The sequence below is a fragment of the Erythrolamprus reginae genome, chromosome 3 (genome assembly GCF_031021105.1).
Source record: "Erythrolamprus reginae isolate rEryReg1 chromosome 3, rEryReg1.hap1, whole genome shotgun sequence".
In the NCBI taxonomy this organism is placed as follows: domain Eukaryota; kingdom Metazoa; phylum Chordata; class Lepidosauria; order Squamata; family Dipsadidae; genus Erythrolamprus; species Erythrolamprus reginae.
In genome coordinates this window covers 100,787,382-100,813,382 of record NC_091952.1, presented here as the reverse complement: position 1 = coordinate 100,813,382, position 26,001 = coordinate 100,787,382, and the positions used below count along the sequence as shown (strand labels likewise).

At 38.0% G+C, this 26,001-nt stretch overlaps 1 protein-coding gene across 1 annotated transcript; it reads right to left on the bottom strand.

The window, feature by feature from the left end:
- Positions 1 to 13,228: 13,228 nt before the first annotated feature.
- LOC139165352 (mucolipin-3-like) lies at positions 13,229 to 25,776 on the bottom strand. The gene is made up of 12 exons (XM_070748545.1): positions 25,555 to 25,776; positions 22,665 to 22,832; positions 21,379 to 21,530; positions 19,152 to 19,238; positions 18,978 to 19,074; positions 17,821 to 17,920; positions 16,955 to 17,067; positions 16,715 to 16,864; positions 16,089 to 16,190; positions 15,845 to 15,967; positions 15,267 to 15,473; positions 13,229 to 13,399 (listed from the first exon to the last, which is right to left on the bottom strand). The coding sequence occupies exons 1-12, from the start codon at positions 25,774 to 25,776 to the stop codon at positions 13,229 to 13,231; spliced, it is 1,692 nt and encodes a 563-aa protein (XP_070604646.1).
- Positions 25,777 to 26,001: the final 225 nt, after the last annotated feature.

The following is a 26,001-nucleotide window of genomic DNA, read 5'->3' as shown; positions in this document are numbered from 1 at the left end:
TTGTCAACCTGTTAGTTTCTGTTTCTTGCATTTTTGCCTCCATCTTTTCACTCTTCTCTTCTATTTCTTTCATTTTTTGCTCATTCTTTGATAATGTTAATTGAATAGACTCTATTTTCCCATCCATTTTGACTACTCTATCCTCTACTCTTTTAATATTACCCCTCATATCTTCCATGTTTTCTGTCATCTTTTCGTAACTTTGATTGATTGATTGCTGCATCCTTACCATGGATTGGAATGTAGTCGCTGAAGACATCAACATTTTACTACATTCTAATCCAAAACTGGCAAAAAGCCAGTTTTAAATTAAATATTTTAATTTAAGTATAACAAGAATATAACTCCAATTAACCATATACTTCTATTATATTTATTTAAACTATTTCAAAAAAGAGTTGCTATGTGTCAGGTTTGTCTATTAATATCTCTGCCTCTCTAATATTGAATAGTTAATGTAATTAAAATTTAAAGATCTAACAATAATAACAAGCAAGCAATCTATCACTATAGTAAGTAATAAAGCAAATCAATCAATGACAGTTCATTTACAAAGCAATGTTAAATAAAGTAGCCAATAAATAGTTAAGTAATTTTGATTAATTAGGTTTGATCAGTACTGTATTTATATTAACTCTATATTTAATAGGGAGTCAATTTTAAATGAATATCAGAAGAGGAAACAGAGAAATAGGAATTAGGATATACCTAGACAGTTTTATATTGATTATTAAATAAGATCAGTTTTGAACTCTTAATGTTATTAATAGAATAGAATAGAATAGAATAGAATAGAATTTTTATTGGCCAAGTGTGATTGGACACACAAGGAATTTGTCTTGATGCATATGCTCTCAACGTACATAAAATAAAATATACATTTGTTAAGAATCATGTGATACAACAATTAATGATTGTCACAGGGGTCAAATAAGCAATGAAGAAGCAATATTAATAAAAATCTTAGGATATACGCAACAAGTTACAGTCATACAGTCAACATGGGAGGAAATGGGTGATAGGAATAATGAGAAAAACTAGTAGAATAGAATAGAGTAGAATAGTAGAATAGAAGTTATAGTCATACAGTCAACATGGGAGGAAATGGGTGATAGGAATAATGAGAAAAACTAGTAGAATAGAAGTGCAGATTTAGTAGAAAGTCTGACAGTTTTGAGGGAATTATTTGTTTAGTAGAGTGATGGCGTTCGGGAAAAAACTGTTCTTGTGTCTAGTTGTCTTGGTGTGCAGTACTCTGTAGCGACATTTTGAGGGTAGGAGTTGAAACAATTTGTGTCCAGGATGCGAGGGGTCAGTAAATATTTTACCCGCCCTCTTTTTGGCTCGTGCAGTATACAGGTCCTCAATGGAAGGCAGATTGGCAGCAATTGTTTTTTCTGCAATTCTGATTATCCTCTGAAGTCTGTGTCGGTCCTGTTGGGTTGCAGCACCAAACCAGACAGTTATAGAGGTGCAGATGACAGACTCAATGATTCCTCTGTAGAACTGAATCAGCAGCTCCTTGGGCAGTTTGAGCTTCCTGAGCTGGCGCAGAAAGAACATTCTTTGTTGTGCTTTTTTGATGATGTTTTTGATGTTAGGTGACCATTTTAGGTCTTGAGATATGATAGAACCTAGAAATTTGAAGGTCTCTACTGTTGATACTGTGTTGTCTAGTATTGTGAGAGGTGGAAGGGTGGAAGGGTTTCTCTTAAAGTCTACCACCATTTCTACGGTTTTGAGTGTGTTCAGTTCTACATTGTTCTGGTCACACCACAAGGATAGTTGTTAAACTTCCCGTCTGTATGCGGATTCATCATTGTCTCGAATGAGTCCGATCACTGTTGTATCATCTGCAAACTTCAGTAGTTTAACAGATGGATCGTATGAGATGCAGTCATTAGTGTATAGAGAATAGAGAAGTGGTGAGAGTACACAGCCTTGGGGGGCACCTGTGCTAATTGTACATATATCTGATGTGATTTTTCCTAGCTTCACCTGCTGCTTCCTGTCTGTTAGGAAGCTTGTGATCCACTTACAAGTGTGTTCAGGTACCGCTAGCTGATTTAGTTTGGTTAAGAGAATGTCCGGTACGATGGTATTGAATGCTGAACTGAAGTCCACAAAGAGGACCCTGGCGTAGGTCATTGGAGATTCAAGATGTTAAGTTAAGAAGTTAACTTAAGTTAAGTTAAGTTAGTTAAGAACCCAATTGTCTTCTAATTAATGTATCAGTCTGACCCAATCCTAAATTAATTCAACAATGTTCCTTATTGGTCATCAAGTTGCTTATAGTTCTAATCCGTTTATATCCAAATTAATAAACCCGCTGAGCTGGTGATACTCCCTTTATTTTCAGCGTGGGGCTTCCGGTTTGCCTAGTCACCTCTAAGTCTTCTAAGTTCTTTCAACTTGCACAAAACTTCATATACATTCAAAAAAACCACCGTGCCCTTTGCTATTCAAACAGCTCATCCGGAATGATTCCCAAGTAGGTCTAAATCTGGTATTAGGAGGAGGGAGTCTGTGGCTGGTCTCCTATCTCCGATTTCCGATCTCCAATCACCCATCCGCCACTTCAACTCTTTCTCCTCGCCCATCTTTCAAGTCCTCACTGTTCCTGATGAAATGCAATGACTGCTGCCTTGCCCCGATCAAATCAAATACAATCAAACAAATCCAACCAGACAGCATCAAGGGCTCCTCTCTCCAAGTCATTCTACTATTACCACCTCTTACTCCGAACCTTTCCACAAATCCGCAATCCCCATCGTTTTAGTCCCTTATTTGGCTTATTTTGGCTGTTATTTCTTGCTTCCCTTTTAAGTGTCAGGCAGCTGCATCAGCTGTGGTCCTGAGGGTATTTCTCGCTTTCTGGGGGATCACCACAGATACACGGGAAGTTCCTCTTTAAGTTGTGGAGGCTCTCCAAGCTGCAACCAAAAAAGGTCAAAAGCAGAGAACAGCCCTGGAGTTCACTGGAGGCTGCCCTGCCATGATGCGATGTCAAGTTGGAAGTAAAAAAAAAAATCAGGACTTTTAAAAAATGCTGCGGGATGTGGGACAAATTGTTAAAAATTGGGACTGTCCTGCCCAAAAGTGGGACATCTGGTCACCTTACCTAAAGGATCAGAGTAGAGGAATTAGAGGGCAAATATAATTTTAAAATTATGTGCTATTCTGGACACTGTCTCTCAAGTCTAGATTCCAATTTTGGAAATAAAAATGTCAAGGCTGTTCTGCATTCTCACCTATTACTTTGTCTTCTAGTTTCCATTACTGATTTTGCGATGGAAAACAATTTGTTGACAAAATTAAGAGAAAACATGAAACGTCTCCAAAAGGAGGTAAGAGAAAACATTTGTTCATACGCTGTCACAGTAAATGTGTGATGGAACATATAGAAATTTTAGGCAGGTAGCTAGGTAGGGATAGATAGATAGTATAGAGAGAGAGAGAGGGAGAGAGAGACAGACAGTCAATCAGACAGACAGATAGATAGAAAGAACAGTAGGTAGTTGGAGAAACACAGATAGACAGACAGAATATGAATTGTGATTTCTGTTTATCCTCAGTTGACCGTTTAGGTTTTTGTTTTGACCTTTGAAATACATAGTTAGCTTGCATTAGCAACCCAAGAAAGCCAGTTTGGTATCGTGGTTAAGGCATCACTCTGCGCACCCAGAGACCGACATTCCTTGCCCCACTTTAGGCACAAAGCCAAGTGGGTGACCCTGACCCAGTCACCTTTTCTTACCCCTAGAAAGGAGGCAACACCAAACCACTTCTGAAAAATCTTGTTAGGAAAACAGCAGGAACTCATCCAACCGAGAAGAAACTGGACTTTCCTTTTTGTTTGTTTGGGGGTTTTTTTGAAAAATTTTAGACCGTAATCCAAGAAGTTTCTTCAGTTTTGGAAGAATAGTAAAATGTTATTTTTTTCAGTAGTGTGAATTTCCAGGCATGTGTCAAAGATTAGATGGCAGAGATATAGTTGGTACCCCAGATTTGAAGAGGAAACAATGTTTAATATCATTTAGAATTGTTGATAGAAAAATTAGTGTCTTTAATCACTGTCAGTTTGCTTTTAAAAAATAGGGTATTTTGCATCCGGAAGAAGAAAGTTCGAGACTTCCTCTTCTGGCACAAAGACATGCTGAGGTATATAATGTGTAGCTCACCTTAGAATATAATTAGGAGAAAAATGAAAATAAATGATTTTTTCACAATTGGTAATGGTTAATAATGCATGTGCAGCATATTTTATGTAGTATATATGTTCGCTGTATATTTCTATTGCATATATGAAATCCATACACACATCTATACAGACTAGTTTATTTGTAATTTCTGTAAAAGAATGGCAATTATCAGAGCTGATGCTAATTCTTGGTCGGTTCCTTCTTTGCTACATTAGCTAGTTTCTTTGGCCACATACAAAACCAATAGTAGTGAAATAAAATTTAGATGATTCACAATTGTTTTGAAACACTGTGTTTTACATTTCCTAAAGAAATTAACTAAGACTACTTTTTTTTGTAGCCCAACATAAAGTTGCGTTCCCATCAGGTAAGCAATCTAGTACATAAGGAACCTGTTGAGTGTGCATGACCGAGACATAGTTCATATCATAAAAAGAGGGGGGAAAGCCCAGTGTGACTGATTGGGTAGTGAGGGGTAGCAAGTGGGCTGCTACGGAAATATATTCCTGACTTATGATCTATTTTGGCTTCTCTAGATTGTTCAGACAAAAGTGCAAAGTTCAGATGCTGATTTGAAGAGAGTGAAGGAGCAGAATTATATGTAAGTCTTCACATAGTTCATCAAATCTTTGCACAATCCTCTTAAGTTCACCCTGTCTGTATGACATTAATAATTTCATAAGGTATTTTTAATGTGTATTTAATAAAAAATGAATAAAAAGGTTGATAATTCAAGTTAAAAAAAACCCTGGGGGCTAATTTCTCTCTGGTCTTCATTATTTGCAGCATGACAATGAAAATTTCTAAACTCCTGAATGAAAAACAAGAAGAAGAAAAAAAAATTAACGAACTTGTAAAGGAAAATAAGAAACTTTGCCAAGAAAAAAATGAAATTTGTGAAGACTTTGAAGAAAAGTTGAGGAGGTGAGAAAATTTTGGATAGCAACCCTGACTTTCTCGTCGTTTCTTCAATATTTCAATTAGTTTTTATTTTAAACAAGTTTTACAATTTGAGTAAAAAACCTAAGGCGGCTAACTTCACTCTGCTCTTGATATTTTACAGGAAAATTACTTCAGAGAAAGAAGACGAGATTCAAAAAATTATAAAAGAAAATGAAAGTCTCAGCACAAAAATTAAAAAAGATGCCATGGAGAAATTAGAGCTCCTCCACAAAATTAATGAGTTGAAAGAAGAACTGTATAGGTGAGAAATGTTTATTTTTATTTTATTTATTTTATTTATTGGATTTATATGCCGCCCTTCTCCAAGGACTCGAGGTGGCTTAGAACATATAAAAACAAATACAATACAAATACAATAGCAAATCCAATTAAATTAAAACTATAGAGACAATCTAAAACCCCAATTATGTTAAAAATCAGTCATACCCATTCAAACAACAGCCATACAAACATTTGGTCGGCCAGGGGGACTGAGATCTAACTGCCCCAAGCCTGGTGGCATAAATGAAGTGGGGGGCGGCAGAGCAAATCTCCAGGGGGAGCTGATTCAGAAGCCCCCACAGAAAAGGCTCTTCACCTACGCACCACCAAACGACATTGTCTAGTTGATGGGACCTGGAGAAGGCCAACTCTGTGGGACCTCACCAATTGCTGGGATTGATGCGGCAGAAGGTGGTCCCACAAGTACCGCCAAGTACCGATGCCATGTATGGCTTTATAGGTCATTACCAACACTTTGAATTGTGTCCAGAAACCAATCACCAACCAATGCAATCCACGTAGTGTTGGAGAAAGATGGGCATGTCTAGGAATGCCCATGACCATTTGCACGGCCACATTTTGCACAATTTTAATTTTCCAAACACTCTTCAAAGGTAGCCCCATGTAGAGAGCATTGCAGTAGTTGAATCTCAAGGTGATAAAGGCATGAGCGACTGTGAGCATGAGCGACTGTGACTGTGCCACAGCTGAAAGATGATGGTTCCTTCCCCCCAGAGTAATGGACCAGCAGATGGAAGTGTTCTCTGAAAGCCCCCTGGGTCCATCGCACCTGGGAAGGAATCACCTAATCAGTTCCATCTCCCTGCAGAGGAGGATTGAAGCCTTTAAATCAAGCCGTAGCAGAAAATGATCTGACTATGACAAAGGCAACATATTTAAGACCCTTAATTTCAGATCATTGCTCAACTGCTCTGTGGGGAATACCATGTCAGGAGCATGCCCCCCTCATGAGTTGCACCCTAAATTACTTCGGTCAGGTCCATGGTTGCCATGGTAGCCATAAACTCCTGCACCAATCCAGAGGATTCTCTGAGCAACAGGTTAATGTCCACCAAGACAATAAGCTTGGGGAACTCCACTGCCAAGCCCAGCTACCTCCTCGAGTAGCGCAGGTAGGGCTGTTGACACGCAGCTGGGAGGCAGGTACATGAGCAACAAGCCCACCTGAACCCCTAGGTCCAACTTCACAAAGAGGGACTCACAACCCGTAATCTCAGGAGCAGCGAGCCTGCATAGGCTGAAGGTCTTTTTCGCTATAATAGCCACTCATCCCACCTTCCCTGGGGTCGTGGCTGGTGCCACACCTGCAACCTAGCTGGGCACATTTCAGAGAGAGGGACTCTTCCTTCTGGGCCCAGCCAGATCTCAGTAACACATGTCAGGTCAGCCTCCTCATCTAGGAGTAAATCCTGGATGAGGGGAGCTTTATTTACAACTGACCTGGCATTGAATATCAACAGCCTGAGCCTAATGTCCGAGATTCGCTTGTCGCCAGTACCCCGAGCTAAGCTCATGGGGCCGGAACAAGGGATCGCTTTCAAGCAGCGAGCTCTTGTTCCCCGAGAGCAGCCTACCCCATGTCTCCCAACATATCTGCCTCTCCCCAGCAAAACCGGGATATTCCGGCCCTGTGCCACCCTAGATATGGGCTCCTCCACTCCTCCCGCCTCTATATTGCAAGAGGGCTAATATCTCTCTGGTCCTTATATTTTACAGGAAAACAGCAGTAATGGAAGAAATTACAATAGAAAAAGTACAAATGAAAATTGAAATGGAAAAAATCACATTCCAAAAAATGGATACAATTGATAAAAATGAGGAGCTCTGCCGAGAACATTACAAATTGCAGTGGAGGTGAGAAATTTTTAGATAGCCACCAGAAACTACAGAGGAAAGGCTTATGATCTATTTTGGCTTCTCTAGATTGTTCAGACAAAAGCGCAAATATCAGATGCTGATTTGAAGAGAGTGAGGGAGCAGAGATATATGTAAGTCTTCACATAGTTAATCAAATCTTTGCACAATCCTCTTAAGTTCACCCTGTCTGTATGACATTCATAATTTCATAAGGTATTTTTAATGTGTATTTAATAAAAATTGAATAAAAAGGTTGATAATTCAAGTTAAAAAAAACCCTGGGGGCTAATTTCTTTCTGGTCTTCATTATTTGCAGGAAGACAAAGGACATTTCTAAACTGCTGACTGAAAAAAATGAATTAGAAATAAAAATTAATGAACTTCTTAAGGAAAATAAGAAACTTTGCCAAGAAAAAAATGAAATTTGTGAAGAGAAAGAAGACGAGATTCAAAAAATAATAAAAGAAAATGAAAGTCTCAGCACAAAAATTAAAAAAGATGCCATCAAGAAAGTAGAGCTCCTCCAAGAAATTAATGAGTTGAAAGAAGAACTGCATAGGTGAGAAATGTTAATGCTAATATCTAATATCTCTCTGGTCCTTATATTTTACAGGAAAATGGCAGTAATAGAAAAAATTACAACAGAAAAAGAAGAAATGAAAATTGAAATTGAAAAAAACCACATTCCAAAAAATTGAAAATATTGATAAAAATGAGGAGCTCTGCCGAGAACATTACAAATTGCAGTGGAGGTGAGAAATTTTTAGATAGCCACCAGAAACTACAGAGGAAAGGCTCGTAAGTCTTCACATAGTTCATCAAATCTTTGTACAATCCTATTAAGTTCACCCTGTCTGTATGACATTCATAATTTCATAAGGTATTTTTAATGTGTATTTAATAAAAATTGAATAAAAAGGTTGATAATTCAAGTTAAAAAAAACCCTGGGGCTAATTTCTCTCTGGTTTTCATTATTTGCAGGAAGACAATGGAAATTTCAAAACTCCTGAATGAAAAACAAGAATTAGAAATAAAAATTAACGAACTTGTAAAGGAAAATAAGCAACTTTGCAAAGAAAAAAATGAAATTTCTGAGAAGATTGAAGAACAGTTGAGGAGGTGTTTTTGTATGCGTTGAGGAATGTAGACGCTCCGCTGAACGCTGAACGCTCCTCAAATGAAAAAAATAAACATTGGATTTTAAACCCCATTGAACCTCTTGGAGTCTCAAATAAACTGGACTAAGTAAAAAGCTAAAACTTTGGAACCTGGAAATACCTTGGGCTTATCGGGGGAGAGCAGAAACAACGGGAAAACAGCCTGCTTTCCATTCGGAACTGTGAGTAAACAATAAGTTAATTGGGGGAGGGAAATGGCGGAGGCAGTTGGGGCAGAACTGACAGAGAGAATGGACGCTTTGATTAAAACTTTTGTTATGGTCGGTCAGCAGCTAAAAGAAATGCAAGATGTGGTGGCTAAGACTGAGACCGAGCTGCAAAAAGTGAAAATAGAACAGCAAGAAGTGAAAATAGAACAGCAAGCCCAGGGTATTAGGGTTTTAAAGATAGAAGAAGGAAGGGAACAGGACCGCCAACGTATAAATATGCTGGAAGACAGATTAAGAAGAGCAAAGTTACGTCTGAGAGGATTTAAAGCAGATTTTGCCGATGGCAGAAATATGATCCAAAATATTCAGCAATGGTATAAGGAGTATAAGATTGAAATTCAGGATCATCAAATAGAACGTGCACATTGGGTTTTCGGAGCGCGAAGAGACGGGAATCAACGAGACATCGTAATTAAATTCCTCTCAGAAAAAGCAGCTGAAACAGTCTACAAAGAGTTAAGGAAAATTACTAACCTTACTTTTAAAGGAGCCTCGATCCGGGTTTTGAAGGATTTGTCGGTGCAAATTTTGCAAGCTAGGAGCCAGATTTTCTAATGACATTAATTAAAATGATGCATTTTGGAGATAAATTTAATAATTTTATAGAAACTATATATTCAGGCCAACAGCTAATATAATAATAAATGGAGATAAGACAGATATAATTAATATTGAAAAAGGAGTTAGACAAGGTTGTCCAATCTCTCCGCTACTATATATTTTGTACATTGAAATCTTATTGAACTTTGTGACAACAAATCCAGATATTAGAGGTTTGAAAATTAAGGAGCAACATTATAAGACACAAGCCTTTGCCGATGACCTAGTCTATATCATACCATTAAATTCGGGATTGGAATTGTTAAGGGAAATGGAAAAATTTGGAAAAGTAGCGAGGCTCAAAATCAACAAGGATAAAACAAAGATGTTAACTAAAAACTTGTCCAAGAAACATATAGAGGAATTAGAGGAAAGGATAGAAATTAAATCAGTTTAAAAAGTTAAGTATCTGGGGATTTGGCTTACAGCCAAATGTACTTCGATAAAAAAAGACAACTACCCAAAATTTTTAAAGGATATCCAGAAAGATTTAACGAAATGTTCTAAATTACAAATATCCCTGTTAGGGATCTCAGTAATTAAGATGAATGTACTTCCAAAGGTACTTTACCTATCTTCCTTGATGACTTCAACCCACCTCACATTTCCCAGGAAAAAAAAACAAGGAATATAAAATCTTACTGGAGAAGATTTGTCCAATGTCAGCTAAGTTATGGCATGCGCTGCACTCTTTTGGACTACTTTCAACGGATCTTCACTGTTGATCATTTTGTTTGCTTGGAATCAAATCAGCTGTATGTATAAATTGATACAGAGAAACATGTGTATCTGGCATTGAAAAGCCAAATTGAAAGCTGGACATTTTGAAGGTGAAAAGGAATCAACCAAAATCAGGATTGCTTCCCTGACTGCAACATTGCTAGCATAACAGTACAGCCTTTGTGGAAGGGAAGTGCTGCCTTATGAGGAGAGTTCTCAGACTTCCATGGCCATCTCACAGTTATAAGCCGTGGTCTGGTCTTGCCATGACCCTGGAATTTGGGTGCCAAACTTTAATTAAAAAGTTGAAATTGGATTTCAACTGGATTTCAATTGAAGGGCCATGAAATTGCCCTTTCAGCTCTGAGCTTTGCAGTTGAAATCCAATTTCAACTTTTTAATTAAAGTTTGGCACCCAAATTCCAGGGTCATGGCAAGACCAGACCACGGCTTATCCAGGGCCACAGAATATCTCTGTTGCTTGAACTGGAGTTCCCAGCAACTATAGAATGATCTTTGGACTTGATATTTCCTCCATTTAATTTGCCTCCTACAGGTACTTAATAAAGCTTGAAATCTCCTTATGAACTGGTGTGTTTGTTTGGTTTTGATTCTCAAAAAGCCATTTATTTGGCAGCTGGCCATTGCCTGACACTTGCACACACATACACACACACACACATACACACACACACCACAGAAACATATCAGATTTATTTACTTTGAATAACAAGGTAAATTTACAAGTCTTCAGAGAGGGGTGGCATACAAATCTAATAAAATAATAATAATAATAATAATAATAATAATAATAATAATAATAATAATAATAATAATAATAATAATAATAATAATATTACAAACAAACCAAGGAGCCACCCACACACATTTATTGTTCAGAAGCAATTGTGCCAAGAGAACAAGATCACTGGTAAACCAGGCTGTCACCAGAAATCCATTGTATCCGTAAGGTACCTGGGATGGACCACCAAAATGGATCTGGCCTTGCATAGGCAGTCCAAAGCAGGCTGCAGCACTACCAAACCATCAAGCCACACCGTGCCAAGGATAGGAAGCTTTGCTTGCTTTCCTACGCAGTAACCTCCCCGGCTGAGCAAAGATGCTGGAGAGGAGCACAAGCCCCTTGCCACTTTGTCTGAAAGGGAAGAAGCCATGCTCTGCTCACCCCTCCTGAAATGGAGCACATCATCTCCATGCCAGGAGAAGCCTTCCTCCCAAGTCATTTTTCTAGAAAGCAGAATTCTGGGCTGGCTCCTGGTTCTACAGCCATGATAGCTAGTATTTGGGCACCAGCAAAGAAAGCCTTCCGTTCCTTTCATTCTAGGTTAAGCTGAAAGAAAAGAGCCCATAAGGGACCACATAACGCTATACTACACCTGCCAAATGACCTCACCTAATGGTCTCATCTACTTTTAGTATTAAAAGGAGCAGGAACAAACCCTGATCACTCAGACCATGCTATTCATGTGTTCACACAGTGCTTGGAAGCTTTGAATTTTGGATGAGGAGAATTTTGTGGGCGTGGCTTAATTTGTAGAAGTTGCTTGTCGGTCATATAACTGGGTGGGAGCGGCTTTGTGGTCATGTGACTGAGGTGGGATGGTTTGGTGATTATTTGACTGGGTGGTCATGTGACTGGGTCAGGGTGGCCAACTTGACATCACTAACATCAAGGGTTAGTTAGGGTTAGGGTGTCTGACCTCTCCTCGCCTCAATTTCCCTATTTACTATTACTCAGCATGCAAACTATTTTATTTAATCCTATGTATATATGCCATATGTAGACTTACATATTACATACAGGCACACAAAAATATACATTATCTACTATGTGTACTGTATGTGCATGAACACGTGCGCTCACACACACAAACACACCTCTTCTGAAACTATACATATTCAATCTCACTTATTGCGTTTGGAAAAAACATACTCAGAGTTCACGCTCTGCCACACATTTAACTCTGACTTCTGTACATTAAAACATTCCACATGCCTTCAGATTTACTTCCCTAGTTTGCACATCACTATTAGAGCCAAGAGATGTCATGGATTGAATAAAATGTGGCAAAACTCACTTAACAACGCTCAATTGGGCTCAATTGTGGTCATAAGTTAAGGGCTATCTCTGCCTTCCTCTGCATGGCAGCCTTGTCCTAGTAAACTCCTTCTTCTTTCTGGCAATTGTTCTCTCTGTTAGAGGCACCAAAATAATCCAGACAGTGTAAGCTTTCCTGCTGCAGCAGGGGGTTGGACTAGATGACCTCCTAGATGTCTTCCACCCCTAAATTGCTGTGTTGTTTCAAAGTGTCTTCTGAAACAATGTCTAGAACCACAGTTTGTGGTGCTTCCTTCCTCTTCTCTCTCTCTCTGTTTTCTCCCTTTCCCCCCTCCTCTTCCTTCCTTCCTTCCTTCCTTCCTTCCTTCCTTCCTTCCTTCCTTCCTCTATTTCTTTTTTCTCTTTTTCTCTTTTTTTGTCTCTCTTTCCCTTCATTCCTTTCTTTCCTCTTTGATGATTTCTTACTGAATCTGTGATGATTGTCCAGCTCCAGAATCTCCAACTACTTTCAGCAATTTTTGCCAATGTTTTTATTAAGACCTAAAAGAAGGGGAAAAGGTACAGAGATGTTATCTAGCTGCACAAAAATATAATAAAGAGAAAGAAATCAAAATGGTCCCATTTTATAAAATCAAACAAGATCTATTGATCTAAAGAAAATAATTTTAATAAAAATAAGTCACCCTGAATAAGAAGTGCAAGGTTAGAAACTGTACTGTTAAAAAAACCCAAAGAATTAGTGGGGATAATCACAATTGCTCACTATACAAAAGTATAACTAATACCAAAGTTATCTTATGCACCATTATTTTAAAGGTTCACTGGTATCTTTATTCCTCAACCCTCAGAAAGTTTAAAATAAATCAGTAATTGCTTTCACTTTTAACCATTTGCAATTCTGAAAAATGGGTATCTATCTATCTATCTATCTATCTATCTATCTATCTATCTATCTATCTATCTATCTATGACATTGGGGGATCATGGGAATCCAGAGCAGCTTTCAAACCAGTGTAGGGTCACTAGGCTTATGAGAAAGTGCCTACAGTTTCACTAGATTCAACACTGATGTTCTATTAACCTGCTTTCTGTTCTCACAGCAGCCAATTTAATTTAATATTGAAGAAACCAAGCTGTCAGATGATGCATCTGTCACCCAGGCCTTTAGTCACCAACCTTTTACAACAACAGAAAATATTTATAGGACTCTCCTCTTCTAATCTGTATCTTCCAGAGTTTGGCAGGTCTTTGCACTGGGCTATGAATGAATGAAGTTCTGTCTCTGGAAAGCCTTCACGCTGGTAATGCTAAAAAAAAAAAAGTTGTTATGTAGTACAACTCCAGTGGATATTATATGGCTATGAAAAACACAATTTTTAAAGAGGGATGAGGAAAAATAGGAAAGGTCAGGTTTCTCCTGGTGAGTTAGAAGCTATTAAAAAGGAGAAAAGTGAGGTTCTTGCACCCTATTTCTCATCCACCTTCCCCCAAGTTTCCACAAGAGATTGGGAGATTAGGGTGGACTTGTAATCTGCATTTTATCGGTCTTTAAACTCTGGTAGAAATGACAGGGGAACACAACTTTGAGCCTCAGGATTCCAGGCAGACTCTAGTAGCCTTGGAGGAAATATTCAGATGTCTTCCAAATGATGCTGCCAAATTATACTTTTTCATATGAGAGAAAAGGAAAATTCTGAAATCAAAGAGCAAAGCCACCTTCTCCAACTCCTTGTGATTTACATGGATACATCCATTCAGTTTTATTGCCCAGGAATGGTAAGAAAGTGATGTGGTTTTGCCACCTTCCAGGATGGGTTTTCAACCTCCCACAGCACTAGATTTTTTTCAACTTCCAATATGAAAGCTAACCAGAGCCAAATCTGCTTTGTCAAATCGTACGTTAGCTACCTGAAGATGCGGACGGCTGCTAAGGCAGTAATAAAATAATAGAGAGGGAGCAAGGCCTTTGAAATATGGCACTGGAGAAGACTTCTGCGAGTCCCTTGGACTGCAAGGCGATTAAATCGGTCAGTCCTAGATATCAACCCTGACTGCCCTTTAAAAGGCCAGATGCTGCAGATAAAACTCAAATACTTTAGCCACCTAATGAGAAGGAAGGACTCACTGGAGAAGAGCCTAATGCTGGGAGAGATTGAGGGCAAAGGAATAAGGGGATGGTAGAGAATGAGGTGGCTGGATGGAGTCACTGAAGCAGTCAGCGTGATATTTAATGGACTTCAGGGGATGGTAGAGGACAGGAAGGCCTGAAGGAATGTTGTCCATGGGGCCACAATGGATTAGACACAACTTTGCATCAAAACCAACAAAAATCATAGGAATTGTGTTGAATTAAATATCCTTGTAATTCAATATAAACATAACATTAACTTAAAATCTTGTCTTGTTCCTGGGGTCTTCTCATGTCAGTATTGCAAGAAGAGTGCTTGAGGGCTTTTCATATTTTTTTTGTCTTTAGGGCCTACAGAGGACATTAGGAAGTTGGAGCACCCAAACTATCTTCTGAAGAGATTCCCTCATATTATAGGCAATGGGAAGGGAAAAACAACTGTTATCATAGTACATGTCCTCTTGCCCAAGGGAAATTAAGCATAGTAGTTCAGATTAAAGTAGAGTTGGGAAATTAAGCAATAGGTTATAGCCTTAAACTTCAGTCTTGGTTGTTCTAAAGAACTTGCTCAGTTCTTTAGAACCAGATAAACCATGCTAACAAAAAAAATTAAATACAAAAAACTTATCACTCAGCTATGGTATAAATGGAACAGATGGCCTGTGATTTGGATGCATTATGCGCAGGCCAAGCCCACCCCAGTTCCGCAAAGGGGGGAAACATTGCAATACATTATATGACGGTAACATGACTCTGTGAGTTTGACATAGACTGAATAAATGATGACACTGCATCATGATGTCATCATGCAAATGGCCCTTTTTTGCTTACTTGCAGTAAATATGAACTTATCAGAGCTCTATGTCATTTGTATGATGATGTCATGATGTTATGCTGAATTCTTGCAAAGGTGTAGAATATCTCTGTTTGCACAAGAGAATAATGAAATGAACAAAATCATTTGATATTCAGAAAACTATTTCAGAACTTTTGGAAATTCACATTTCAAAAATTAAACGTAACATCCTATAGTGATGTTTATGTACCTTCACTGTTTCATACGTGTCTGTAATTAAGGCAATGAAGAGACTCAGAACCATGTAGATAAAGAGGCTAATGAAAGAGTAGAGGTAGATCCGGCTGAACAGCCACACCAGGTAGCTTTTCTGTTGCATTTTTGCAAAAGTAGCAAACATGTCATCTCCATTTATCAAAGAGAAAAGACATTCAGAAACCATATTCAAGGTATGGAACTAGAAGAGAACAAATATTCAGGAACAAACAGACAAAAGAAAAGAAAATTATTTCCATTTTTTGCTCAAGTTGTTTAAAAAATAGTGGTCAAATACAGTAAACTGCAAATAAATGTTACATGTTTTACTCAATACCAGCCCTTGAAAATCTCTGGATATTACAATATTTTATTAATGTGCATCAATGCCTCAGATAATGCAGAATATATACCTATACGTGACAACTCCATATTCTGGTGATCATGTATAGTTACATAACTAAAGTGATAAACTGGCCCTTTCAGATATCTTGGCAGCGTGCTCATTTTGTTAACATTTGCCCAAGACCCTTCAGATACAAAACTAGATGACAAACATCCAACTCACAGTACCTTAGCATGATATGGGCCCAGCACAATCCAGCCACAGAAACAATAACCCAGATAGATCATAGCCGCACAGGAGCAAAATCGAATGACATTTGGCAATGCTGCACGGAGAGTCAAAATAAGCAGCTGAAAAACAAGGCCCAAGAAAAACCCAGAGATGCTCATTAGACTTTCCAAAGACATTCAGCATTGCCAGGTAATAACAGAAAAGAATACCAAGAGCATGAGTGTTCCAGAAGATCCTTACATTATATTTCTTAAAGAAGCTGAGGTAGCGGATCACTCCAAGCCACACAAGCATGGTGGAAGTTCCTAACAGGATACTGCAGACGTCATAGCTTGTCAGACTCTATATGAAGATTAAGATGATGTTCAATAAATTACACTAACGGAATTTCAGTTGGGGTGCCCATAAAAAAAGGACCTTTTATATTCATTTTAACTCTTGGGGATACCATATTTTCTTTTCTTTTGACACTGAGATGGGAGACATAAAGTTCTGCTAGATTAGGAGACCGTTCTTGGGAGGTGAGTAAACCTTATTCCATTAAAAAGAAATGGGCTAAAAATGTCAGGGCTGTTTCCTGGTGGACAAAGAGCACAAATGCATTGCACAGCAAATTAATAGACTTTTGATGATATGCACAGATACTGCTCATTTCTAATTTCTAATGATATTACCATGGATAGGTAAAATATACAGCTAGAAAAATGCCTTCTCTGGAGCAGCAGTTTTCTCAATGTGACCATTTTCCCCAGTCGAAGACTCAAGTGAACTATAAAAATAACAAAATTCAGGTTGGTCAATAAGATTTCAATTGGGACTTCCAAAACTGGAACACAGGTCATCTAATCAGCATTCAAGTCACTTACCTTAGCTTGTATCTCCATCTTTAATGTAGAACCAACTATGGTAAGAAGGTCACTAACGATGATCATGATATACCATCCATTGACAAATTCCACTAGATCAGAGAAAGATACTTCTTTCTTATAGTGATGTTGGAAAAAAGTCACAAATTCCTAGGATACGTGAGAGGGCAAGAAAAGAGAAATTGCTATTGAAAAGCTGCAATTAAATTTATTAAGAGATACTGACAAACATAAGTTTACCCTTTGTAGATAAATTCCTTTAATTACAGATCGTGTGCAGAGAATCAGTGATGCAAGACATGTCAGTATGACAAAACCATCAAAGATCATCATATAATGGGTATTCTTCTGTACTGGGAAAAAAAAGATTGATTTACTTGTCTATACATAATAGTTAACCTGATACTCTCATAGAACACATACTCATTTGTGTCTGAGGGAAAATTTTCTTTGTGAAATTGCCTTGAGAGAGTGCTAATAATGGAGAAGAGGCCTCCATCTTACTTCATTTTTCAATACAGGGAGAGGTGGATAATTAAAGGATTCAAAGCCATCAAAAAGAATGAATGCTTCACACTTTTGATAGTCTAAAGAGGACCCCTCCTCCCTCAAGTTATGTAGTTATTTGCATTTGGGGCAAATTTCCCATTGTGGGGAATTCCCTTCTAATATACTGTAAATCAGAAGTGAAATTCAGCAGGTTCTGACAGATTCTGGAGAACCAGTAGCGGAAATTTTGACTAATTAGGAGAACCGGCAAATACCATCTCTGGCTGGCCCCAGAGTGGGGTGGGAATGAAGATTTTGCAGTATCCTTCCTTGCCACGCCCACCAAACCTCACCCACCAAACTGGTAGGGAAAAATTTTGAATTTCGCCAGTAATGTAAATATTAACCATATAGAAAGAGACTTTTTTAAGGACTATAGGTGAAATGATGTAACACACATATTCAAATTGCGTGCTCAGTTGACAAACATACTTAAAAAAATATAGTTACTACAGAACATAGCAAATACTATATTTAACTTCATGCATCACTAGGCCTTCAATAAAACCTAATAAGCACTAAATAATTAATAACAAAAGTATGTTTTTTAAGCTTACTTGATCCAGAAACATGCCAGTCTTTACATTCCTTGATGGCAATATCATTGTCTAGGCTTATTTTAATTCTTCCACTATGAGCTTTGTTATCAAAGAGTATCTGTAGATATTGTGGAGAAAGAAAAGATGCTATTATTCTTATTTCTAAACACTCGTTAGTTCAGATAGAATCTGAATAGTTTATGCCTAATGCTTGGTAATAAAATCAAAATCTATATCTACCTACCTACCTACCTACCTACCTACTTTCCATCCATCCATCTATTTATCTATCTACTATTCTTCTCAAAAAAGCCATAAAGTCTTATAGTTAGCTTGAAGTATAACTTTGAAGCAGTGATGGCATATAAAAAGCATGTTTTGTAGAAAACAGAAAATGCTTGGAGTTAGTTTAGTTCTGTCAGTGTACCATTCTCCCCCAAATCTAAGCAGTTTAAAAATAAGGTGGAGAAATAGAATAAAGACTATATCTGAATAATCCTCGAACAAAACTTAACAAGAGAACATGACCCAATGTCTTCATCTTTTTAATATTGTTTCAGAAATATTGCTATTCTTATCACTATTTGGGTTTTATTGCACTTTTCCATCTGAGGAGTATTCAAGTTGATCGCCAGCCACAGTCAACCAAAAATAAATAGAAACAAATTTTAAAATTTACAATTACAATATAGTTACACACATAATAAAAGTATTAATATTACTGTTAATATTATTGTCAAAAAGCTAATACTATATAGAATTATGTTTTGAACTTAACTAAAAGAAGAGTAGGTGAGTTACCGCGAGAATTAATGTGAATTGTAGGACACACACACACACACAAAGAATAGCTGATTTACCAAATGGGTATTTGCAGCTGTGGGCAGGCAAATCTCTGGTAGCAATAAATCATTGGTGCCTGCCTCTTGATTAGCTTCAGCGTTATCATTTCACTTTATTCTCTACTTCTAAATTGCTAATGTATATACTGCAATAGTCCACTTTAAGAAGAAGCTGACACAATCTAGGCCCATTTCTCCCATCCCAAACCTGCCCTTCAGAAAATGACTAATTACAAGTCTTCATCAGTTCAATTTTTTTTACTTGCTTCCTAGTTTATCTGCACATAAACAACCAAGCTCAGAAAGTTCCAAGGACTCCACCTCTGTACTTACTGTTAGTGTGAAATCATAGCAGTCTGGGAGTTCGTGTTGTCGAACAGTCTGGAGATTAATGGTCTTCAGTTTGAACGTGAGTGTCAGAGTTACAAGTCTAGAACAGAGACCGGAGCTTTATTTCACCATTACCAAAAATGTTCAAGAATGCCAGCAACTTTTATTTCTCCTCACCTCTGGAAGTCCAAAGTAAAATTGAAAGGAGTCTTCCTCAGTGTCCCATTTTCCAGAGGTAGCATTGGCTCCACATAAAGACACTCTATGGGAAGACAGATGCTTTATGGCATATAGAAAATACTCAATATTTAATAAGACGAGGAAGACAGAAAATCAGTAATAAGGAATCTGGTCACTAGTAGTCTTATCTAAATAATACGAGATGTAAAATCTTTCTTCATACTTGCAAGAAAAAAGCAGCTATGTTTTTTCATTAATTTAATGCATATATTTACTGAACCTCTGCCTTATGGGAATTCTTATTTGATAAAAAATCCCTGAAAATATCTGCTTGTTAAAAATAAACCCAAAAAGGAAATTTTATACTTGATCCACAGATCAGTACCCTAATACCCTAATTTCTATGGTTACAGGCCCTTCTACTTATGACTGTAGAATGATGTTTCAATGCAGTTATGAATTACTTCCATCTGAATAAAATGAAGAAACAGTAATTCAGAAAGTTCTTGTACTGTAATTATTTGTATATGTTACACATTGGTTCATGTAATTGCATACATATATCAAGAAAAGACCCTCAATCTGTCAACAGTCCTTTAATATCTTTCATACCCTAGAGGTTTAAGCTAAGATATCCTTACAGAATTCAGCTTTTGGTACTGTTTGGAAATGTTGTGCACATATGTTTACTACATTAGTTCGCTAAGAGATTATTATTTATGTCACTATTTCCAAACTCCAAAAATAAGTCACAATGCTTCTGAATTCTCATAACAGACACTACCAATAATTCTATATGTTCAGTAATCAATATTCATGTTGAACAGTTAAGACTGTCCACTCAAATTTATTCACAAAGTTTCAGAGGCCAGTAGTCAGCCAATATATTTCGGTATTTGCCTAAAGCACATAAACATGAATGGCTCAGGCAAGTAAACTAACTGGATTTGTAAGTGCATTGTAAGGTGACATTTTCTTCAATACTTCAGGGCAAAAGTAAGAGCGCAAAATAATCCACACAGCAAACATTTATGTCATCCAACAGGTTACTAATGCTTTCTATCACATGTCTACAGTCTGAGGGCACTGCCTCACTTTTCCTAATAGTATAGTTCACCATGAACCTGAATCACCAATTAGTGTTGGTGATGTTTGCAATGTTGAGTTGGCAAGACACTTTTGTGGATGAGGGACATCAATTGCTTCAATTTTGATTATACTACAGTATCTTGCAAGTAGATGCACCCTTAACTCTGTTCAATAATTACCAGTATGAAGAACCTGCTTCAGATACAATAAAGTCACTGGGCTATGAGTCAGCCATTTTTATCAGCAGGGTATCAGGCCACTTGGAAACTAAACCACGTACACCCTAAAGGTGCTTTTTCAAGAGGCACCTGGACTTTCTGGTTTTTCTTTCAAGATGTTCTGTTTCTCATCCATGAAGCTTCTTCAGCTCAGAGTTGAAGAAGCTTATTGTATGAGAAGCAAAACATCTTCAAAGAAAAACCAGAAAGTCCAGTTACTTCTTGAAAAAGCACCTTCAGGACAACCATAACCTGGATGACTGAGAATCTCCATAGATATAAACAATGTACATCTATATGGAATATACTAGGTCTGACTGAAGCTGACATCATTTGAGTGAAATGGGGCAAGGAATTAAATGAAGCACCACTACTGCAGTTTTCATGACTTAAACAAGACTCTAATGTACAAGTAGTCCTCACTTACTAATCACAGTTACTAAGTGATATAGTCATAAAGTGAAACATCCCATGACAGTTCCAGTGCAGTCATTAACCAAATCACCTCAGGTTGTTAAGCAAAATGGCATATGACTTTTGTGACTTCCTGCCATTTTCCACAATGATTCTGCTTGTTGGAAACAAGCTGAGAAGGTGACAATGGATGTTGCAATAGCTGCAAGTTCAGGGATTGGTCTTAAATATACCTTTTCACTGTTGTCGTAACTCTGAACTGTTACTGAATGAAGCAATTGCTAAGTGAGGACTATCTGCAGTAGTTGAATTTCTTCCTGTACAAATAAAACATCTGAAGTGTCTACCCATTATATTGTAATGATACTGGAAATTACTATGTGTTTGCTTTTAAACACTATGACTTTGCTCAAGTTGTCTCTCTTTCTGACCTCCGCCCACCCCACTCTCATTCTCCTTTCTCTCTCACACACAGAAACAATCTATCTGATTTGAGTCGTTCAGTTTCAATTTCTGGGTCAATATCGAAAGTGTCATTTCCAGGGCTGATAATTCCTCTCTTGTAGAAGTACTGACATATTGCCATGGGCGTCTCTTTTGATCCTTTCTTTTCGTAGGCGTGATTTCCAACCGAATTAGCACGCAGTTGTAAGAACTAAGCGACAAGGTACAACCAGTTAATGGAGCTGCCTGGTAATTAAAACTGAACTAATTGGAGACGCAAGAGAATGTCTGCGATGGAACATCCTGCTTTTCAGATTTATTGATCTCATGAATAGAATTACAAAGACTAAGGTTCAAATAAAACTCGGTGAAATGGATTCAGTCATAGAAAACCTCATTTTTATGGGCCAATTGCCTGTGTTACCTTTATCTCATGAGGTTACTATGGAATTAAAAGGTCTGCATCTCTTGCCTCATTAGAGCCAATGCAAGCTCTATGGTATAGGAAACCAATGTGATTTTCCTTCCATTCATATCTGTTTACATATAATGACTTGGCTATTTCAAGCTTAGTTTAGGTTCAGTGTACAATATTTTATAAAATACTAGCTGAAAACCCAGCGCTACACGGGTATTTATAGACCTCAAAGCATTTGTCTGACAGGGAGCCATTGAGAAGGGTCTTTTGCCCCCTACTCCCATGCCTATCACCCCTGCCCTCCCCTTCCCATGTGATCTTCTTTCCGCTCTTTCTACAATCTTGGCACTTTGCCCCAAATCCACAAGGGGGCGTCGTCTGCCTCTAACAGGGAGTCATTGAGAGGGGCCTTTCTTCCCCCTACCCCCATGCCCATCACCCCTGCCCTGTCCCTCCCCCCTCCAACGCACTCCTCTTTCCCACCCTTTCTACAATCATGGCACTTTGGGCCACCTTCTGTCAAGAGAAGGGAATATCAAGTGCTTTCCCATTGGCCCAGTGGAGGGCAAATGTCATGGCTGGCTTTCTAGAGGAAGCTGTGACAGAAGTGAATCATAGACAATGTCCACTCTAGGACGCTGCACTCGCTCTCATTAATGGCCCAGATGTTTCAGAGTTATGCTGGAACACACACACACACTAAGGGGTACTAGGGTGTCTTACTCCCACAGTATTTGTTTCCAGAGGGTAAATCATCTGTGTACCAAGTTTGTTTAAAATTGCTTGAGTCATTCCAGACTTATGCTGGAACATACAGCCGATAGATGGATGGATGGATGGATGGATGGATGGATGGATGGATGGATAGATAGATAGATAGATAGATAGATAGATAGATAGATAGATAGATAGATAGACTAATATTACCTGGTTTATTGAGAAAGAGATCTGGTCATAGACCTCTTTTTGCGTGTACACTGCATAGGTGTCATCCATGCTGTCCATATAGCCTTTCAGGAATAGATGCTTAAAGGATACCGTGTTTTCTTCTTTAAATGTAACCACCATTTGATTGCTTAAACCAAAAACTACAAGCTGAAAATATCAATAGAAAGGGAATTCTTCAGCTAAAATACTCAAAAAGTCCATTCTGACCACAAGTACATTAAATTTTTTAATTGATGGAGCATTCGTAGCTACCGTATCTTTCAGAGTATAAGACACACTGGAGTATAAGACGCACCTTAGTTTCGGGGGAGTAAAATAGAGGGGGGGAATCTACCTATCAGGTATTCATCTGGTTAGTGTTCTTAGTCAGTTCAGCTCGAACACATTATTTTATCCTTGGTTAGGGCTGAAAAAGCCTTTTTCAGAGGGGATAGGAATGAAAGCAAGCCTGCAAAGACTTAGGGCTGGAAAAAACCTTCTTCGGAGGGCATAGGAAGCAGAGAAGATTGTCAGCACCTTGCTAGGGCTGGGGAAAAAAACTTTGAAAAAGTAACATTCAAAGTACAAGTCACACCCAAATGTTCAGCCTCTTTTAGGGAGGAAAAGGGTGCCTCTTATCTGTATATTCCGAAAAATACAGTAGTTCTACCACCATTCCCTACTCATTCTCTTGGTAGTTTCATTTTACCCTGAGAGTGTGAAAGGTAAATAAATCAGGAATTGAACATATAGGAAAAAAGAGCTGGGTACCATCCCTCCGATTTACAACTTTTATTTTCATTCAGTGGTCAAAGACTCCTCCTATATTTATGTAACTATATTCTTGTTACACTTATAATTTAGCCCAGTTCAATATCATGACTATTTTATTCTTTTTGATCTTGGATCTGTTTTGCTGAATAAAAACATAATATAATATTAGTATAGTTCATATTGGACATTTTCATACTATATTCTGAACACACATATTTCCTTATAGTTGGTGAACAATGAGGATTTAATTAGTAGAAGGCTGAAGAGTGACATATATAATAATGAAATGAAACTGCAACTATAATCTTGATATTGTTCATTGTCTCTACTTGACTAATAGCCTATTCTGTTCATTACCCCAATCCAGCATCCATCAAATATTTGGATTAAAAGTTCTATAATTCCTAAACGAGATAGCTATGTTAGCTGGCACTTATGAAAGTTCTTTTGCAACACAGATGGAGAACATATGATGAAGATACATATATTATTAAATTTGTCAATACTAAATACTTGACAAAAATATTTTCTTCCAAAATATTCAGTGTGTAAGAACACAGGTCATTTCAATACTTACAGATGGTCCTTGATTTACAATCACAATTATGACCAACATTTCTGTTGCTAAGCAAGGCAATTATTACATGAGTTGTACCTGATTTTATTTTTAAAAATGGGGGGGGGGCATGGTTTTTAAATGAATCACTGCAGTAATTGATTGAATTATGCGGTTGCTAAATAAATCCAGCTTTCCCTATTGACTTTGCTTGTTGGAAGCCAACTGGGAAGATTGCAAATGCAGGTCACATGTTTCTAGGATGCTGCAACCATCATTAGTACATGCTGGCTGTCAAGCGCCCAAATTCTAATTATATGACCAAGCCCTTGTAACTTTAGACAGTTGCTAAACAAATGGTTATAAGTCGAGGACTGCCTGTATTAAGGTCTGAAAGTTTCAAATACCAACCGTACAGATGGTTCTAAAAACACAAGTCACTAAAGCAGCAGTAAATCAGAGGTTGTCACTCAACTGGTTATAATTTCTTGAATTTATACAGTGGAACCCCGACATAAGAGCTGCTCTACTTAAGAGCAACTCGAGATAAGAGCTGGGAGGGGAGAGATATTTTTGTTCTACTTACAAGCCCAAATTCGAGATACAAGCGCCAAGGAGCTGTCTCCTGAAGCCAAACGCTAACTTCCGTGTTCGGCTTCAGGAGACAGCTGCGAAGCGGCGCGCGTGTTTTAAAAGGTTGCAGCCGGCCTGGGGGGCTCGGGGGGGGGGGGTGCTTGCAGCTTTCTTTCTTGCTCTTTTTCTTTCTCTCTTATACCTTCCCTTCCTCTATTTCTTCTTTTCTTTCTCCTTCCCACCTTCTTCCCTCCCTCCCTCCTTTCACTCATTCCTCTCTTACTCTCCCCTTTCATAAGTTTCCTTGCTTCCTTCCTCTGTTCCTGTCCCTTCCCCCTTTCTTTCTTTCTTTCTTTCTTTCTTTCTTTCTTTCTTTCTTGCTCTTTTTCTTTCTCTCTTTTACCTTCCCTTCCTCTATTTCTTCTTTTCTTTCTCCTTCCCACCTTCTTCCCTCCCTCCCTCCCTTCACCCATTCCTCTCTTACTCTCCCCTTTCATAAGTTTCCTTGCTTCCTTCCTCTGTTCCTGTCCCTTCCCTCTTTCCTTCCTTCCTTCCCACCCTCCGTCCATTCATTCACCCATTCCTCTCTTGATCGCTTAAAGCCGGTCCCTGGTGCAAAAAGGGTTGGGGACCTCTGTCCTACAGGATTGGGTGGCAGAGAAGTTGAACATATGTAAATTTAAAAGTTTAAGAAAGTTTACAAGTTAAGTGAAAGAAACTTCATTATTCATTTATATGTACATGTACATTTCTTCATTAAAAACATGTCTTTCTGCATAATTTAGACTAACTTTGTGAGTTTTTTGAGGGCTGGAACCAATTAAAATTATTTACATTAATTCCTATGGGGAAAAGTCGTTCGAGATAAGAGCTGCTCGACTTAAGAGCCCAGGTCCGGAACGAATTAAACTCGTATCTCGAGGTACCACTGTATAGCAGTAGCTAAAAATGTGTAAGTAATAATTGTACTGCAGCTTTGTATCTCACCTGGATAGTGACCATAGCTATTTTCAGAATTTGTATGCCCAGCTTCCACGGTTTCCTTCCTCGGGCCCAGAATTTTTCACAGGGATTCATAAAGAAAAATTTAAGTTTTCTTCTTAACTGATCTTCCAGAAGCTGGCACATTGATGCATGATGTTTTACACTGTATAAATGTTCATCATCCTGAGTACTGCAGCTGCCTACAAGCACTTCAGGATTTTCCATTGCTGGAATAGAAAAAAACATTAGCAATATTGGAATGATTAACCAAAAATGCTATGCATGTATTTGTGAGCATATCTAAAACTCAAGGTGTGATTGTCTCCTTTAACAACAAGAGTTTCAACTCTAAACTACAAGTATTACAGCACCTTCCATGCCAACTTATAGCCCATTGATGTTATTTCATCAACTAATCACAGCAGTGAAAAAGATATTAACAGTGAAGAA

Excerpts from the sequence above, each read along its gene's own strand:
- LOC139165352 (XM_070748545.1), bottom strand. The coding sequence starts at position 25,776 with ATGGAAAATCCTGAAGTGCTTGTAGGCAGCTGCAGTACTCAGGATGAT. Across the intron at positions 22,833-25,554 it reads TAGCTATGGTCACTATCCAG|CTTGTAGTTTTTGGTTTAAG; the intron begins GTGAGATACAAA and ends TGATATTTTCAG. Across the intron at positions 19,239-21,378 it reads ATTGACCCAGAAATTGAAAC|AGAGTGTCTTTATGTGGAGC; the intron begins TGAACGACTCAA and ends CTGTCTTCCCAT.